Source organism: Triturus cristatus, chromosome 2_2, assembly GCF_964204655.1.
Source record: "Triturus cristatus chromosome 2_2, aTriCri1.1, whole genome shotgun sequence".
NCBI lineage: Eukaryota > Metazoa > Chordata > Amphibia > Caudata > Salamandridae > Triturus > Triturus cristatus.
Window position 1 is genome coordinate 541,869,480 of NC_140582.1, and position 19,037 is coordinate 541,888,516.

The window sequence follows — 19,037 nt, forward strand, 5'->3', positions numbered from 1 at the left end:
AGGCGGCGCGGGCCGTTCTCTCCAAGGCAGTGGCGGATGGGAGAGACGCAGCCAAATTCGTCATAAGATGTGGACTAGTTACTACCCACTCACTGGGCAGAATGATTGCCACTTCGGTAGCCCTTAAGCGCTGCGCCTTGTTGAGGACATCTGGCTTTTCGGGAGAATTCCAGTCAACTTTGATGGACTTGCCCTTCGATGACCATCGCCTTTTTGGTGACAAAGCAGACTCTGTGCTGGAGCGCTTTAAAGTTTCTAGAGCTACGGCCAGATCTTTAGGCCTCACTGCGTCTTCTCCCACACTCCAGTCTACTTTTCGTCTCTTACGTGACTATGGAAGGGGAGCCCAACCACGTCCCGCCCAGTCTAGCCTCCGGTTCACGCAAGCTGTCCAGGTTCTGCTTGGCCGCGGACGTGGGACTCGGCGACCTCGTGGGTCTGGGAGCCAGCGGGCAGGCCTGTCCACCCCCCTACTGCCCCACCCCTTGCCGCAGCCTCCAAACCTTCCTAGTCCAACGTTTTAGGCCCCTCAACGGCCAGTTGGAAGAAGGATTTCCCACCACCTCCTCCACTGGCAATCCATCACATCGGACGGGTGGGTTTTGCAAATCGTCTGAAGGGGCTACTCCCTCCCCCCTAGAGACTACTCCTCCTGCCATAGCAGTCTTATGATCGCATATTGTAGGATCATTTGGCACTTCTCCGCCAGGAAGTCTCCGCTCTCTTGGTCAAGGGAGCTATAAGAGGGTCTCTGCGCCAGAAGTAGGTCGTGGTTACTATTCTCGCTACTTTCTGGTGCCCAAGAAGGACAAAGCCCTATTCTAGAACTCGGGGTCCTCAAACGCTTCCTCCGGATGGAGAAGCTCAAGATGCTCATGTTTGCTCAGGTCCTGTCTGCCCTCGACCCCGACAACTGGATGGTGGGGTTGGACTTGCTGGACGCTTATTTCTATATCCATGTCTTGCCAGCCCGGCTGCTATCTACGGTTCACGGTGGGCCACGGGCACTTTCCGTTCACCGTGCTCCCCCTTGGCCTTACCACTACCCCTCGGGTGTTCACAAAGGTGATGGCGGTGGTCGCAGCTCTTCCGCGCAGATTAGGGATTCCAGTCTTTCTCTATCTCGATGACTGGCTGTTGAAGGCGGGCTTGCCTCAGGCTGTCGTCTCCCACCTCCAAACTACGGCGGACCTGCGCTGTGATTCACTATAAACATGCCGAAGTCACACTTGACTCCCTTTCAGACGCTCCCTTTCATCGGAGCTGTTCTGGACACAGCGCGGTTTCGGGCTTTCCTCCCGAACGGCGAGTCCGGGATCTTCAGGCTATGATACCAATGTGTCATCCTCTATCCCGGATTTCGGTGAGAATGACTGAGGCTTCTGGGCCCCATGGCCTCCTGCATCCTGCTAGTGGATCATGCCATATGGCATATGTGGGCTCTGCACTGAAACCTAAAATTTCAGTGGGCGCAGCATCCAGGGAATTTTTCCTACGTTCAGATCTCAGAGGGAACTGCACAACAATTGCAGTGGTGGCTAACGAACCATGATTGGGTCAGAGGCAGATCCCTCTCCCTTCCCCAACCAGATCAAACAGTGGTTACAGATGATTCACGCCTGGGATGGGGCTCCATCTGGAAGAGTCAGACATCAGAGGCGTCTGGTCTTTGGCGGAGTATGGGCTCCATATCAACCTGTTGGAGCTCTGGCCGATCCGCTTGGCACTGAAGGCATTCCTTCCGTCTCTCAAAGGGGCACCACTTCTGCCCTGAGTGCTCAAAAAGATCAAGCGCGTCCGAGCTCAAATTATTCTGTGGCTCTGGACTGGTCACGAAGAGTCTGGTACCCCGAGCTTCTGAGCATGGCCATCGATCCTCCGATCAGACTGCCACTTCGGGAGGATCCTCTGTCGCACCAGCAGGAGACCGTTCAGTCTCCACCTCCTTGCGTGGAGATTGATCGGCGACAGTTGACCGCTTTCAACTTATGTTATGTTATGTTAGGGGCATTTGTATTGCGCACAGCTGCCCCAGCTAAGGGGCGTCCTGGCGCATAACAAGGTAGACATTCCACCCAAAGTCTGTGATGTCATCTTGGCAGCCAGGCGTCCCTCATCTGAATCGGTATATGCCTGTAGATGGAGCAAGTTTGTGGCATGGTGCACAGCAAAAGGCTGTGGTCCTCTTTCTGCCCCTCTTTCAGAGATCCTTTTGTATATAATTTATTTGGCCCAGCAGGGCTCTGCTCTGGGCATTCTCAAGGGCTATCTTGCTGCTATCTTCGGCTGCCAGATCAGCCATCCTTATTCAAGTAACCTTTTGTAAATAGATTCTTTAAGGGCATTACTCGTCTATTTCCTCCATCTCCCTTTATAATGCCCCAGTGGGACTTGAATCTTGTTCTCACATATCTTATGTGTGCTCCCTTCGAGCTGCTTCATAACTGTCTTCTTAGGCTCCTTACTCTCAAAACTACCTTCCTTGTGGCCATCACCTCTGCTCGCAGTGTGAGTGAGCTTCAAGCTCTGTTTTCCAAGCCCTCTTTCTTCTCTGTGAATCCGGACAAAGTGGTGCTTATAACGAAGCCTTTGTTTCTTCCTAAAGTGGTTACACCGTTTCATGTAGGACAATCTATCACTTTGCCCAACTTTTTTCCCCACCTCCGCACCCTTATAAGGAGGAGAGACTCCACCGTCTGAACCCTAAACACGCGCTGTCAGTCTACCTTGACCGCACCCAAGATTTCCGGGTGAATTATCAACTCTTTGTTGGCTATGTGGGTGCCAAGAAAGTCTGGGCTGTTCAAAAACGTAACATCTCTCGATGGGTTGTTCTCTGCATAAAGATCTGCTAGGTTTTAGAGAAGAAGGATCCCCCAGTGGGTTTATGTGCTCATCCCATTAGGGCTACGGCAGCAATACTGCTATCTGCCAGGCGGCAACGTGGGCATCTCTGCACGCGTTCACTAGACAGTACTGCCTGGACAGCCAAGTGCAGAGGGACGCCTATTTTGTCTGTTCGGTTCTCCTGGACTTTCTCATCTGAACTTGGTTCACAGACCCTCCTCCGGGGATGGTATTGCTGAGGTATCTATTCTAAGGTAAGGAATCTACAACTAACTGTCTCTTTCAGATGAACAAGTTACTTACCTTCGGTAACAATGTATCTGTAAGAGACATATTTTAGTTGTAGATTCCTTACTGCCCCACCCATTCTCCCCGCTCTGCGAACTGATTTCTAGGGATAGGGACTCCCTTACAGGGTCCTAGTTATGGCACACCAGTGGTCAGTGCCCTTCATGGCTCAGCGCATCTGGCGTGGAAAGTCTTGTCGGCGCATGGGAAGGCAGCTAAGTAGGCACTGCGACATCATCCCGGCGATCACAACGCAGATGACGGACGCACAGTTGACCAACGCCACCTACCGATGCGCAGGAGTACTACTAAAGAAAGATCTCCGGATCCAGACTGAGGCCTGGGGGAAATTCTAAGGTAAAGTATCTACAACTAACATATGTCTCTTACAGGTACATTGTTACCAAAGGTAAGTAACTTGTTTATTACAGACGGGCACACACAGGAACTATCACCTCTTCAAAATTAGTTATATCTGTTTAATGTGTAGGTACTTTGCTCCCGAGCCACTGCGGCTATAGTTACATTCTCCTGGCCTGGGTTGGTCAGAGGATGCTACAGGGCATCCATGTGCTGCATCAGATGCATTGTGCTGGATCAGTGTTCTTAATTCACCCACATGAGATCAAACAATTTTGCCAAGATGTCTTAATAAATCTGTTTGCTTAAATCATTGGCAGCATAATGCTGCTTATTCTCTTTATTTTCTAGCTGTGGAATCAACCCATAGATTACGAATAGGAGAGCACCAGGAGGTAGTAGGATAACGTTAATTTTGCAGGGACTCCATTCTTTCTAATGTGTAGGAGGTCTCCTATTCCCAACACCCTTGTGCCACTGTTGAAACCCATAAAACTCAGAAGTTTATTGAGATTGAGAGAAAGGGCTAGTGTGTAATGCCACACAGGAAGCGGAACTATTGATATACCATCTGTGAAAACATGCCAGATGCTTTCTGCCAAGGTGTTTAGTTTAAAAGGATTTCAGATCAGTTGCATTTCTTGCTAGTAAGTGGCAGAGTACTAACACATTGTAAGGAAAGACGGACCTACAAGTTAGGGTCATAGAGGTCACCACAAAGGCAACTTTAACCGTATTATATGGCACAAAGTCTTTCACCCAGTATAATCATTTGCAAAACAATCTGATGTTCTAGATAATTAAATGTTGCCTGAATTCCCTTTGATTCCCTTTGGTTTTGTTTTACAGCCCAGATATGAACCATGTCCCTCATTTTCCAGATGCCCTTCCTCCATCTTTTCCAGATGTGATTTCAGATGCAGGAAAATCAAAAGGTTACTCTTAAACTTCATTTTGTATTCCAGGTTGCATCCATTATACCTGTTTTAGATGTGATGTATCCATTAAGAGGGAGTAATGGTAATAAATGCATTTTAGTTACAGAGAATTTAGAAGGTTATTAAAAATAAGCAGCAGTGTATACACTTTTCTATCATAATGTTGCATGTAATGCCCAAGGGAGAAGCTCTGCCAATCTCTGCTGACCACAGCACAATCTGCCAAAATGCACACCTGCTACTAAATCCATCACTTAAACCACAAGCGTGTGGTTTAAAAGGAATGCTTGTAGCTTAAATTGTTCACCGTAATGCACATCTGTGTGATAGGTGTTGTGATTAACTGCACTCTCTACAGACTTGTACAAAGTAAACTAATGTATTGGGTGTCAAGTGTTAGAGATGTTCACAATCTGGGTGGGGGGGGGGGGCGGGTTATAGTGTAGCACAAGATGGGGACAGTCAAACCAACCTCCACAAAGTAGTGACATTAATATACGCTTTGTCAGAAAACTGAATTCTTACGTAATGTTATTTTCTTAAGGTGCAATTGTGTACGTAAAACCGGTTCTGCTAATTTAATGTACCCAACATGAACAAGACTTGCACTCCAGTGAACAATGTGATAAACATACCCAGTACAAAGAACACTCCTGTTTTTTTGTTAGCTATTTATTGTTAACATATTTTTATAATTATTTTTGTTAAGAATCAGCAGCATTTTTAAGCTACCATTAATAAAGTATTTATGTGAAATCTGCCATGACAATACTTAGTTTTCTCTGCAGATGCAAGCCACCTCTACAGTCTGACCTGCGTCAGAATTCCAGGTTGCTATGGTTATGTTCACTTTAGATTACATGGTGGCGCTTTCCTCACAGAGGTGCGATTCCCTTTTGCACTCTGAGACGGTATACAAAGTAAGCTTTTCTCTTGTGAAGTGAGTTTGTTCAATTCTGAGTTTTTATTCATTGTTTTACATGGTTATTTATCCGTTCATAGCATTTGTTATTACTTCATAACAAGGTTCTTGAGAATCAAAAGTTTGTTTATGCCCAATGCGTTTTGGGCGGACTGCCCTTCCTCAGGGGCTGTATAACTGGAAAATAGAAGAAAGTAGGGTAAGTGGTTTGAGATCATCCATCAGTGACTGTTCTGGGGTGCGTTTAGTCCTGGTGGGTCTATCACTGTGGTTAAAAAGGTGGATGGTGTATTAGACATGTGTTGTCTTTCAGTGAGGTAAACCTACGACACAGTGATGTTAATACCATAGACAACATGCTTAGGATCATGCGTGATGCGCAAGGTTAATCATGGGAGGTCTACATCTCTATAGGTGCAAAAAGGCACAGAAAAGTTATTAGCCCATTCATATAATGGTGTCGTGTGGGTCAGTGGATCGAAAACTGATAGTTTTGGGTTTTTTTTTCAGTTTTTGATCCACTGACCCACACGACACCGATATACGAATGGGCTATTAACTTTTCTGTGCCTTTTTGCACTTATAGAGATGTAGACCGCACATCATTAACCTTGCGCATCACGCATGATCCTAAGCATGTTGTCTATGATATAATAACAATTGCTATGAACGGGTAAATAACCATGCAGAACAATGAATAAAAAGTCAGAATTGAACAAACTCACTTCATGAGAGAGAAGCTTACTTTGTATACCGTCTCTTTGAGTGCACAAGGGAATCGCACCACTGTGTACAGAGGAAAGCGCCACCGTGTAATCTGCATTCTATCCTCTTACTCAGGAGGATTCACCCTACAGAACCACCTACCTTTTCTACTACGCAGACACCATAATTAATACACCAGGAGTGCGCTCCACTGTTGAAGGTCCGAGTATGTTCACTTTAGCACTGTAAAGTAACAGAAGCATATATGCAGATACTGAGATTTTTGTGTTTGGTGTTTTTGATTAACAGTCACTGACTGCAGCGTGAAGGAGAAATACACTATGCCCTCTAAAGTTGCACAAAATGATAACTATTTGTGGCATTGTCCTGCACCCATATTTTTATGCAGGTTTGATTTGGAACTTAAAGCTTTACACTTTTGCAAAAAAAAAAATCTTATTTTTCAAACAAACCTATAGTTTTGAGGAAACCAAATTTTCTATACTAAATGCACAACAGTTTAAATTGTGTTATGCTTTTCTTTCAATATTATAAAACTTTGCAGCAAACAAGTTCAGTGATATGGACTTTAATTCCAATGAAACCTAGCGTGAAAGTAAGCAAAACGCAAACATTTCAGTCAATCACCTCAATCGCCGTCCTTAAGTTAAGCACTTGTTTCTGTTATTTCTGAACCCTAAATCTCCAAACTAAAATCAAAATCTGACAACTAGATCTTACATTTTATTTACCCAGAACAATTGGTCACCACCCATCGTCTCGTCCAAGTAACCTAACTGGTCTCCTCCTTCAAAATGTCTTCCAGTTTGGTCCCCATCTCGAACATGTTGCAGGGCTTTGTTCCTCTAGCTCTGTGTGCCATAAGCTGGACACATTGTTGTGTGTTGTTGCATTGTCTACCTGGCCCACCTTGCCAGAGTGGGTAAACAGACTGATGAATGTGGATTTTCTAAGTAAAACGTAACAGGCTTGCCCAATAAGACTGTTACTTCCTTGGCTTCACCACACAACACTTGAGGCAACAGTAACAGAGTTAAGTTGGGTTCAAAACCTCCCTGCTTTTCAACTGTGTTGTTTGAGCAATGACAAATTAAGCCTGTTAATTTTATGTTGTCAGAGCCTACATTAGCTCTCAGTACTTAAGACTTATTTCAGAGGGCCAGGACTTCCTGTTGAAGCATAAAATGCTCCAGGCTTCAAGATTCGAGCCCCTGTTGATCTTGTATGTGTATGTGCAAGTGTCCTGTGATTCTTCAGAAGCTACAGTCTTGTCAAAAATGGATTGAAAAATCTGTAGAGTTTTTGTATTCTTTAAAACCAAACTTGCACATGCCCAAAAGTTGCACTAGTATATGCATAGTCGATGATTATAAGTTCTGCTCTGACACTGTAGGGATGGTTAAAATGTGGACAATTTTAAGCTTATCACTTGACTCTATTCCTGCATCAAACACTTGTTCCTGCCTCTTTCATTGAAGAATGGATGAGCCTGCACATTGTAGTGAAACTTAACAAGGTAAAATAATGGGCCCAAGAGCCATTTTTCCTTTGTATTATACTAAACATCTATGGTGTGAATTCCAATGTGACACTACATTCATCAATCCTAGCAAACACACATTCTTAAAAAAAAAATGTATTCAAAGGGCCAGGTAGTAATGCCAGAAACCCTTCTCTTATTCCAGCAGAGATTTTGAATTAGTGCTGTTTAGATACTTAACTGTACTGAACGGCAGACACATTATCTATTCTGAACAGAGAAACGCTGTCCGACCAGAGTAACTTGGAAGTAGTTCTGGACAATTGATTGGGTATCACTTACTCGGGAGTGAAGTCTTGCATACACTTTTGCTCCCTTCCTGTCCAGCGGCCCTTGACTCGTCTTCAAGCGTTTGGTGACTCTGAGAATGGTACAATCAGTTCAGGCATCCATGTGTCCCAACCTCAATTCTGTCTGAATTTCCATCACCTAACATTTGTTTGAGATTGCTGCATCCTCCCATGTTTTGGTTCTTTAGTTTCTGTAGTCTTCTGTGTTGGAGCGGTACCAGAGAATTCACTTTTTCTTTTTAATAGAATGAGCCTTCTGACTCAGGATTATGAGTGCCCCCCTTAACTTTGGGCAAGGTAGTTAGTTAGTAGAAAAGATTGATGTTGACCAAGAGTTTTTGTTAAGCTTATTTCTCCATAGACTTGCTTTTATTTCTCTTTTTTTTTTTTTTTTTGTTCAAGTTGTTTGCTGCTGAGTTTCTTTGTAGCAAAAGAGAAGCTTAACTTGAGCATCGAACCCTGTAGTAGAATCAAACTTCTTGTGTTTAAAAAGTAACAATGTTGATGAATGTATTATAGCTTGATATATTTTGTATATAATTTTACAACTCACTATTAGAATGTTTCATGGGACCAACAGTTCAGTTACCACCAATTCTTTTTTCAGGGTGATTGATTTAGTAGGTTTTTTTTGGGTCAGAGTTGTGAGGGTGGCAGACCCAAACCAATTTGCATTTCGCAATCTGACATCTGCCTGCTGCTGTACATGGTATGACTGAACACAGCATCCAGTGTTTGCATCTTTTCTCAGTTGCTGAGTTTTGATACTCCTTTCAAATGGTTTTTTGTCTCTTTAATTATAGAAAGTAAAATAGTGAGTTTTTTCATTCCCTCATTTATTTTCTCCTTTGCTATCATTCATAATGTTTACCCTTTCTATTTGACATTACGTTTTTTCCTCTGGGTTTTTCTTATGCCCCTAACAATCCAGACATGTAATCTGTGATAACGGATATTGTTACAATTTCTGGGTTCTATATTTTAGCTTCATTTCAATTTAGAACGCTATTAGTTTCTGAATTGTTTTTGTCTCCTACGTTTACAAACTAAACTATGTATTATTGACAGTTAAAAGTGAATTAGAATTATGTTATCATACTTTCTTTCACTGTGGTGGGACGTAGCCACATGATGTATTTTTCCAGAGAACTGAGGTGGAGATTCTAAAGAGGATTTGGGGCGTCTGTCCCTAGGATGTGATGTGATGTTGAAGTTTACAATTTTTTGTTTTGCTTTTCAAGTTGTAGGGAAGAGTTATTTTTCATTTATAAGGCAGTTATTTTCCTGCCATTAGTACATCAATGGAGAAATAAATAAGAATTAACTAAGCCACGGTGTTTGGATTTAACGTGATACCCAATTCAAACAGACACAGGCATGCAGAAATGTATTTCCATTTAATAGCATGTCTGTGTGTATATGTGCGGGGGAATTGTGATGTGATTGTGGTTTGGTGGTGTGGTATAGACTACTATTGTGGTGTATTTTTGGAATTACAGTGGTGGTAGTATTGATGGTATTGGTGGTAGTAGTATTGCTGGTGGTTTTCTGGTTGTGGTATTGGAGGTGGTGATATTGTTCATGCAATTGGTGGTGGTGTTTGTATGGAATTGATGGTCATATTAGTGGTATTCTTGGTATCAAATAATCAATTCCTTTATTCATTTGATAACACCATAAAAGAATACAGTAGAAACACAGATTGTTAATAAATTACATTATGGGGCAGATTACGATGTCGGTCGGAAAGCATCAGACGGCAAGTTGGAAGCTTTCTGACCGACACGGTTGGTTTGCAGTCCGACCGGCCGTCTACGATGTCGGCGGTCAGAACGTAAACTGGCCGGTCCTTCCGACTCTGTTCCGACCGGCTCTCGGAGTGTTCCTGCCGGTCGGAACCGCACCGTAATCCCCTATGGACAGCGTTTCCTCCATCGGGAATAAGATGTTGGTTTCCCACTGCCTTTCCGTGCCAGCCTGTCTGACACAATAAGGCTGTCAGAGAGCAACTTTGGGGGCCCATAGCAGGGTCCCCTTGCCTCTGCGGCCTACGGTTGGTGGCTGAGGGGGTACCTAGGACACCACCCTGTAAATTCAAGCACTGTTTGGCAGTCACCATGGGGTGCCTGCCACAGGGTGCAGAGTTTTATACACACCCCCATTTCTTCATGGGAGCCTGTATTACGACCGGTTTGCGGCCGTAATACAAGCTCCCACAGAGAAATGGGGGCATAAGACCGAACAGTGTTCAGCCGCATCATAATCAGGCTGTCAGAACCACCGACCAGAGGTCGGTTGGTCCCGAGTCAGAGACGGTGTCAGTCGGATGCAACTCTAACTGGCATCGCAATAAGCCTCTAAGTATGATAAATGCACACTGATCTAAACAATAAAGCATCCATTATGAATTTAAAACAATAAATAATTGTGGAATTGAATAGCAGCTTTTGGATATCTACCAACTGCATAACATGTCTGATGATTTGGTAAGAATTGTAAAAGGGTAGTTATGCATTTTTTTAACCTTAGGTTTTTTTAACAGAGGAACTAAGTGAGATTGGCATATAGATTTATTAAAATAAAATACTAAGTAAAGTTTTAACGTTTTTCAAACTCACTGTTACAAGAATATTAGTTGATGCAGTCAGGATTTAATACAACAAAGTGGACGGACCCGTAGGTATATCCTTAGATTTATCCGACTCAGTATGATGAATTAGAGCACAAGAATCCAATGGATTTGTAAGAAGAACCCTCACCCACCAACCTAGTTGGTGGCATGCTTCATCATCCGGTTCCCAGCTGGGCTGCCGAATGGAAGAGGCACTCATGAGGGATCCCCCTGGTCGTGGAGGGGGCCTGTAATCCACAGAGTCTTGGAGCTGCCTACAGCTGGGCGATGGAGGTGCTGGAGTTAGGTTCTAGGGGACCAAGAACCGCTCCAACCAATCAGGACTTACTCTTTATATCTGGCAAAGCAAAGTCCTTGGTCCTTGCTTTGAACGGGCCGCCAATGGGCAGCATCAACCCACAGTCCTTTGACAGCAGTTTGGTGCAGTGCTGTGACCTGGATCAAGTAGAGGCTCAGGAACGTGACAACCCCCTCCCCCCTTGTTCCAACACACTGGAGGGACACCGTGGGGAGGTCCTGCTGCTCCCCAGTGAAGAGCCTCCTTCCCGGAGAGCAAAGAATATTGTCTGACCCTTTTTGTGAGTAGAGATGCATTATGGCTTATGAGGCATGAGTGCAGGATGGACTGCTATGGCCAAACGGGAGGGGAACACGTCAAATTCTCCAGAAGTGCTGGTGCTAGCAGAGCGGACATGTCTACCTCTGAATGTGCCTGGCCCGCTTGGGGAGGAGGACCTCCTTGCCCGTGTGTGGTCCGGTCAAGGGCTATGCCAGTACTTGACTGGCGACTGGCTGAAACAAATGCGGATACCTCTGGACCCCATGCTCTTAGTTTGCTATTTGATTAGTGTGTCGTATCTCTGTTTTTGTTTACGTCGTTTAATAGGGGATTGAGTTTCAGGGGGTGGGGAGGAAATACAGTGTCCATTTCACCTACTGATCTTGAGAGTTGCTGGGTTATTTCGTATCTCTGTTTTTGTTTAGGTCATTTAATAGGGGATTGAGTCCTCGGGGTGGGGTGGAAATACAGTGTCCATTTCACCTGCTGCTCTTGAGAGTTGCTGGGTTATGTTAGAGTTTCCTAGAGCGCACGGTTACTTCAGTTCGGAGTGTCCCCACACTAGATTCCAACAGAGAGCCTAGTAAAGAGCCAGCTAAAAGCAGAATAGTGATCAAATGATTTTCTGAAACACCAAGTTTTCAGATGTTTGCTAAAAAGAACCTCGGAAGGTTCTATTCTAAGATTTAGGGGTAGCCGATTCCAAAGTATGGAAGCCAAAAAGCTAAAGGAGCTGCTGCCTAGGTGTATTCTGTGAATTTTGGGGATCACTGTCCGGACAGTTCCTGAGGATCTCAGGCATTGTCTTGGGAGATGTAATTAAATCAATGGAAAAAGATAGTGAGGACCTTTCTTAATGAAGAGTCTATGTACAAAATATAAAGCTTTGAAAGAGATTCTTTCCTCAACAGGGAGCCAATGAAGTTTAGCATGAGCAGTGCCAGTAGATGAGCGCCTAGGTATGTTTAGAAGCAGACGTGCCGCAGCATTTTGCACCCTTTGGAGCATTTTCAACCTGCCCATAGAGGCCCCTAATGAGAGCACATTACAGTAAATAATACATGATACCACAAGTGTTTGAATTACGTTTTGTTTTGTGGAAAGCCCTAAGATTTTGCAAATCAACGTAAACATTCCAAAACCGGTTCCAACAAGAGCAGAAATCTGGTCATCAAAAGATAAGGTGGAATCAAACCAAGCAGTGGACCATAGAGAATGTTGTTTTCCTACCACCGGAATTTCGGTTTTACCTGCATTGAGTCTTAGACAGCTAGAGTCCATCCATTTTGCCAGGTCCACCAGACCTGTTGTAAAGTAAACTGCGGCTTAGCTGTTGTCCTGCACAAAGTTTATGATCAGTTGGGTGTCGTGAGCAAAATTATACTGTTTTGACACCATGGCACTCAATTACCTCAGCAAGGGCACGCATATGCAAATTAAATAAGGTTGGACTCGGGGCAGGGCCTTGTAGCACTACCTACTGCAAAGGTAATATCTTGAAAGTGTAGGACTGCTGAAAAACCTAAAACGTCCGACCTTGAAGAAAATTCACAATCCAACCAGCAGAGGGCCCCCCCCCCCAACCCCGAGCCTGCATACCCATTCAATTTAGAAGGTTGCATGACAAAGGCCACTGTCTTGACCTCATTAGTAGCGAGACACAATGACTGAAGCAAATGAGTGTGCTGAAGAGTGGTCTGAAACCAGACTGGGACTTTTGTAGCAATTACTTCTCTTCCCCAAAATTAATCAACTGCTGGTTGACATGTTTTTCGGCGACTTTGGCAAAGAAAGGCAGCAGAGAAATAGGTCTCCAATTCTCGTGTTTGGAAGGATCTAATGAGGGTTTCTTTGGAAGGGGAACTACGATGGCATGTTTCCAATCAGAAGGAACACGTCCAGTAGAAAAGGACCGGTTTAGTCAGTTGCAGAGCAGGGGGAAATAGGCTCCCTACCCCTTTCAAGTATAGCGGGAAGGAGGGCTGGGTCGAGTGGAGATCCAGATTTCACTTTGGAGAGAAGAAGGTGAGTCTCAGCCACCAATATAGTATTTAAACTAAGGAAACCTCCTAATGGAGAAGTTGCCCTGGTAGTGGGGAATTGAAAGTTCCTTGCCCTCTCAGGAAAAGACGCATAGATGGTATCTATTTTCTCTAGAAAATAGAGCGCAACCTGATCACAGTAGACGGCCAAGGGAGAGATTGCCAGAGTTTTGTTCTAAGGAGGTCAGTGATTTAACTATTTGAAAAAGCTCCCTCGGAGTGTTTTGACCGCTCAATCTTCTGGGCATAGAATTGGGGTCACGCATTTTTTAATAGATTGTGATATTTTTTCAGCGCATTGAGCTGTTTTTTTTGGTATCAACTACATTATAGTTTCTCTGCCAAAGGCGTTCCAACCGTTTGTAAGCTTTCTTCTTTGCTGAAAGCTCCTCCATTAACCAGTCTGCAGAAGGTTTGTAGCGAGTACTAGTAACCGATTTCATGAGTGCTAAAGATTCCAAAGCATGGTTAATCCATACTATTGCTTGACAATTTGAAGTATGGGGGCAGGTGTTAAATTCTGGGGGTGTCTGATTAAGAGCTGCAATAAAGGCTGATGGTGTGATCAAAGACCATTTGCGTACTTTCCACGTGTGAGCTTGGACAATGGTAGCGGGGTACCAGAGATCTGAAAGGGGACCAAGAAGTGGTCAGACCATGCAATGGGGATGGCAGAGACCACATCCACTAGTGAGGAATTTTTAAAAATTGGATCGAGAATATGACCGTGAGTGTGGGAGCTTACACTAGCTTATTAAGTTGGAACAGCCTAAGATCTTCAGCCAAACTGGAAGGTGTGTGGCATTTGTCCTTACTAATATGGATATTAATGTCCCCTAAAATTAGAACATTAGGGTATCAAATAGCATAGGATGGTAAAATGTCAGTTATTGCATTCGCAAATATAAGGGCTGGACCAGGAGGACGATAGATGAGAAAACTTGTTATGGTGCAGCTCTTTGTGAGGGGATAAGGTAGAGAAAGCTGCCTCAGAGCTGCTAATATTTAGCTCCGTGAGGTTACAGCGCAAGTGTCGTTTAAAAATTACTGCGAGACCCCCACCCCTTTGATTAGACGATCAAGTTTCAGGATAGCGTAATCTTGAGGTACAGCGTCAAGAAGATGAGGTGTGAATTGGGCAGAGAGCCACATTTCTACCAGAAATAGAGCAACTGATTGATACGCGGTTATCAGGTCTGCAATCTCATGCTTCTGTAGGGAGGGGCAGTTTAACAAAAGGCACTGACCAGGAGTATGGCTAGGTAAAATGTCCTTACCTTGTAGCTCCTCCATACAACTCTTACAGTGGTTACTTATCTCACTAAAAACACAAGGCTTAAACTTGCCAAATAAACAGAGGAGTATATGGAGGACTCTACGAGCCTACAACCCAGACATTATTTGTTTGCAGGAAACATATTTGTTGCACAAGGATCAGGGCGAAATAAAACACACTGCCTTCCCTGTATCCTTCCACTCTTGGGCTGGCACTAAACAAAAGGAGATGTCAATATTCATGAATCATAATCTTCCCTTCACTGTCTTACATATTCACACTGACAAGTAAGGGCAGTACCATGTTCAGGTAGGGGTGCTCTATGGCAGACCTCTTACTGTTGCGACAGGCTATGCACTAAACACAGGGCAGGATACGTTCCTACTTGACCTTCTAGAGAATCTGGCGGGCATGGCCAAAGGAAACATTATATTTCTAACTGGTGATTTCAATTTAGTACGGGACTCCCATATGAACAGAGAGGGGACAAGACTCATCCACACAGGCCTTTTCCAATAAATTGAAAAAGGCCGTTGATGACCTACGTCTTAGAGATGCATGGTGAGAATAGAACATGGCAACTAAAGCTTATACTTTTTATTCCCATGTGGTTTGTACCCATTCCCGCATAGATTATCTCTTGGTGAGCAATGCCCTGATCGGTATCAATTGAACCTCTGCAATTGGGCCTATTTCGGTCTCAGACCATGCACCAGTCAAAGTCCAGATAGATTTGGGACATCATAGGTTTCCAAGGACTTGGAAGATGGCCCCCTTCTCTTTTTAGAGACCCTGTAATTAAGAGGACAACGGATGGAAGAATATTTTGATCAAAATGAAGGGGGAATAGGTGTCTGTTCTGGGGATCTGGAACGCATTTAAAGCTGTTACACATGCTCATTTCATAGCAGTAACCACTAAACGGATGAGGCTTCGTAATCTTGAGGTACAGAAGCTGAAAGACGAGATAAAGCTGTTTGAACAAGGGTGGCTGCAGTAGCCCTCCTGCCATAGTACATGCACGCTTACAACGGCCCAATGCTAATTCTGCATGTATAAATACAAAAGCAGAGATATCATTATTATATCTTAAAAACTGCCACTGTGTTGCGTGAGATAAGCTGGGTGTCCCACTTGCCTGAATTCTGAGAGTTGATAAAAAGATTTATAGCAACGAATCCGGTATGAGGGTATTGTATTGATGCTGGTGTTATTACTGGTGTAGGTACCATAATATTGTAAAACAAGAGGAAAAACCTGTACTAGTACTAAAAACACATTTTCTTACTTATAGAAGTGTTTCTGTTCTATTTCATACTGTACTTTGCTTCTAATTGATGCTTTCAGTTCACTTTAATATATTTAAAAAATGCCATGTAAGAGAAAAAGTATGGTTTATTAATAATATTGTGGTTTTCTGTAAGTTTTTAACTCGCGCATCTGGATGGTTGTAATTCCCTACTCCATCGCCCCCTCCAGACTCTACACTGGCAGCCCTTAGGGGTATCCTACTCGCGGCATCAGGTCTCATCCAGGGCCTGACGAAATATGATCACCCCCACCTTAATGCAACTCCTTTAGCTCCCTTTGCCAGCCCGCACGTCTTCAAAATCAGTGGCATCATTCACAAAGTTTTCACGCCCACTTTTAAGCACACAATCTCTGGTGATTCTCACCACGCCTGCAGCCAGGACACCATCAGACTGCAGATTATGAAGTGTAAAAAAGAACGAATGGGCCTTTTTCACATTTGCAACCTGGGTCTGGAGCAACATCCCCCTATCCATCAGGAGTTCCACAACGCTGCTCCAGTTTAGCCAAGAGTTGAAGACTCAACACTTTAACCCCTTGTGTGCCCCGCCCTTTCCCCGCCCTGTGCCGGGCGTTGAATTAGCGGGCGGGGTTCATGACGAGATAGTCTCGTCATGGGCACAGCGCAACCGCGCTCCATGACGAGACTATCTCATCATGGGCACTGAAGGGGTTAAAGAGCACTACATCACGATACATGAACTTGGCTACAACTAAGCTTCATCTCCCTTTACTCACCAACTTCAAGCTTGTCTTTGACCACATACTGTTCCGCTGTCTTTCGGCTAGGTTTGCTCTATAGAAATATAATATACATACATACAAACATGTATGAATACATATAATGCATAAGATAATCAGCAATCCACTAAGAGACAACAGACATGGTTTCCAGAACATATGGTAATATGCTAATTATTTACACAATGATGTAGTAGCAGTAACAATTCATGTGCACCTATCTCACCCAGTTATTTTGGGAAGTTGCTTTCATGGTTCTTGTAAATTACGCATCAAAGGGAGTTTGTGCAGACCAAGGTAAAACTAAATGCAATACACAAACATCATTGATTACATTTGAAGAGCAAACTAAAGGCAAGGAAAAGCACTTGACACTTTTGAGAGGTTAATATTGTTCCTGGGCTACATTTTAGTGCACGTTTTATTTTTCAACTTGCGTTTTGGTTATTTAAAATGATTGTCTATTTGTTTAGGTGTCTATCCAACCGAAGACATATGGGCAGCACAACCGATATGTTTGACAAGCGGATTAAATTATAACCTTGGGAACAACGTCGCGTGCATGGTGCGGGAGCACCCTTCTATTCAAAACAGGTTGGTCCTCTTTAATTGCCAATAAGAGCCTTCCAAGTACGATTTGTCAAGATGAGTTCAGATGTCCTTTTGTTTCTTTTGTATTTACACTATCTCGCCCATGCTTGTGGAAGTCCATCCTTATTAATTAGACTAGCAATCCTTTTCCTGACAGTTAATGCTTTCTAAAAAAGCTTAATGACAAGTTTTGCTTCACTCTATATTGATTTTTTTTCTTTACATTTGTTTTACACTTTCATTTAGACTGCAGCCGTGTTAGGCCTTCTGCTCCAAGACCCTCATTAAGTGAGTTGCAGGACTCCTGGTGGAGTAATGCCAAACTTGAAATTACCAATGCTTTGGATGCATTGAGTTAGATATTACCACACTAACCTGAAATTTCAACTGGGGCATGGGATTGTGAATCTACAATGGTTTCTTCTTCTTTTCTAATATTCATAACTGTTTTTTGTGGGTGGAAACATTTAAGAGTCCAGTGCTCCTGCATTACTTCTATTCCCGACTTGGCAGGTTAACTCCCATTATCGGCCGAATCAGGATTTGAAATGAGGGCCTACATTTTACCTTTACCTTCAGCGTACTAGCGTTCCCGTCTAATAAGTCAACTGCTTCTAAGAAAATTATACACACAAAAAATATGAATGTTTTCTATTCTTACAATTTAACTGGTTGTCAGAGTAGGAAAAAAGCTAGATCTGAAGTAATGCTACTCAAGCGTTCATCCAAAAGCAGTTAAAATCAGATGGGCAGTTCCAAAAGAGAAACATTTTTATACAGCTGACATTTATGTTGAGTTATGACCACATATCACAGCAGCAGCACCACACTTCCAGCATCCTTGAAGACAATTGCGCCTATTGGCTGCAATACACACTTAGACCAAAGTTCTTATCTCTCACTTCTGAACATTCCAGCATGCGTGATGTTTGAGCCATCTTTACTATCAGTTGATGAAACCTGGCACAGTGGGATGGAGGGCTGGTATTGATGATTTTTGACACCACATAAGTATTGGCCTCTCTTTGTTTGACTTGTAAATGTCTGGATGAACAGACAGTCAGAGTAACTAGTCTTCTATAATAACATTTGAATTTGTGTCCCGGCTCCTTATAAACTTCCAATCACATGTAGGATTTTCCCCCTTATTCTCAGATCAAGAGGACAAACCAGAGCAAAGCATAGGAGCAAACCTGCTCTCACCAGTCCCAGGCTGCCAAGTGTTTAAGCACTAGTCTCATCATACTGAATTCTTTATTTTCATGGCTCCTTTCCCTGTAATTTTTTTTTTAGTGCTCTAGTATGCTTGCATTAGTTCAGCCACTACAATTATTGGCTGTGGGTGTAATTGGCATTGATCATCTGGGACACCTCTTTTCCACTTTTGAACATCTCTAGTTGTGAGGTCTTCGTTCCTAGCTTTTCTGCCAATGTGTCAACTATTTCTTTCTCATGACGTCCTCTACATGTATCCTCCTTAGCTGGTGCATGAAATGGTATCTAGCATGTCAATTTGCAGTCCCTACAGCTTTTAGTTTTTGTGCGAAGAACGAGCAGCTCAAGTTGTAAATGTTGCATTGTGCTTATGTTCTTGGTCTGAAAGAAGCAAGCAAAGAAACAAACTCTTTAAATATAGAGAGTCAGCATATGGCAGGTCTTCTAAACCACGTGATGGAGAACGGAGTACACTCATTTCTGTGCCCCTGACACTTCCCTTCCCGCACAGCTTTGGTTATGATAGAAATCATTAAAGTAATACCAAGGGTTGCTTACCAGACACGGCCTTCCTTCTACTTTTGTGATCCTTCTAAGGAAGCTAGGTTTGCGGTTTCAAAAAAGGAAGAAACAGTTTATGTGGAGGCTCTATTCGGCTTTCTCGTGTTGTCACATTACAGCTCATCTAACTAATTCATTTGCACCTTGTGTTGATGCACTGCAGTATCTTTTAAAAGGAAGGTAATACTAATGACTGGT

The 19,037-nt window shown here is 43.5% G+C and overlaps 1 protein-coding gene across 3 annotated transcripts in view; it reads left to right on the forward strand.

Moving 5' to 3' along the window:
- The window catches only part of TMEM131L (transmembrane 131 like), a 553,379-nt gene that overhangs the window by 463,964 nt on the left and 70,378 nt on the right, over window positions 1–19,037 (forward strand). For all 3 annotated transcript variants that reach the window (XM_085641690.1, XM_085641691.1, XM_085641692.1), the window contains 2 exons: window positions 4,345–4,430; window positions 16,946–17,066. In XM_085641690.1, coding sequence (XP_085497816.1) covers window positions 4,345–4,430; window positions 16,946–17,066 — 207 coding nt within the window. The remainder of the gene's footprint in view (window positions 1–4,344; window positions 4,431–16,945; window positions 17,067–19,037) is intronic.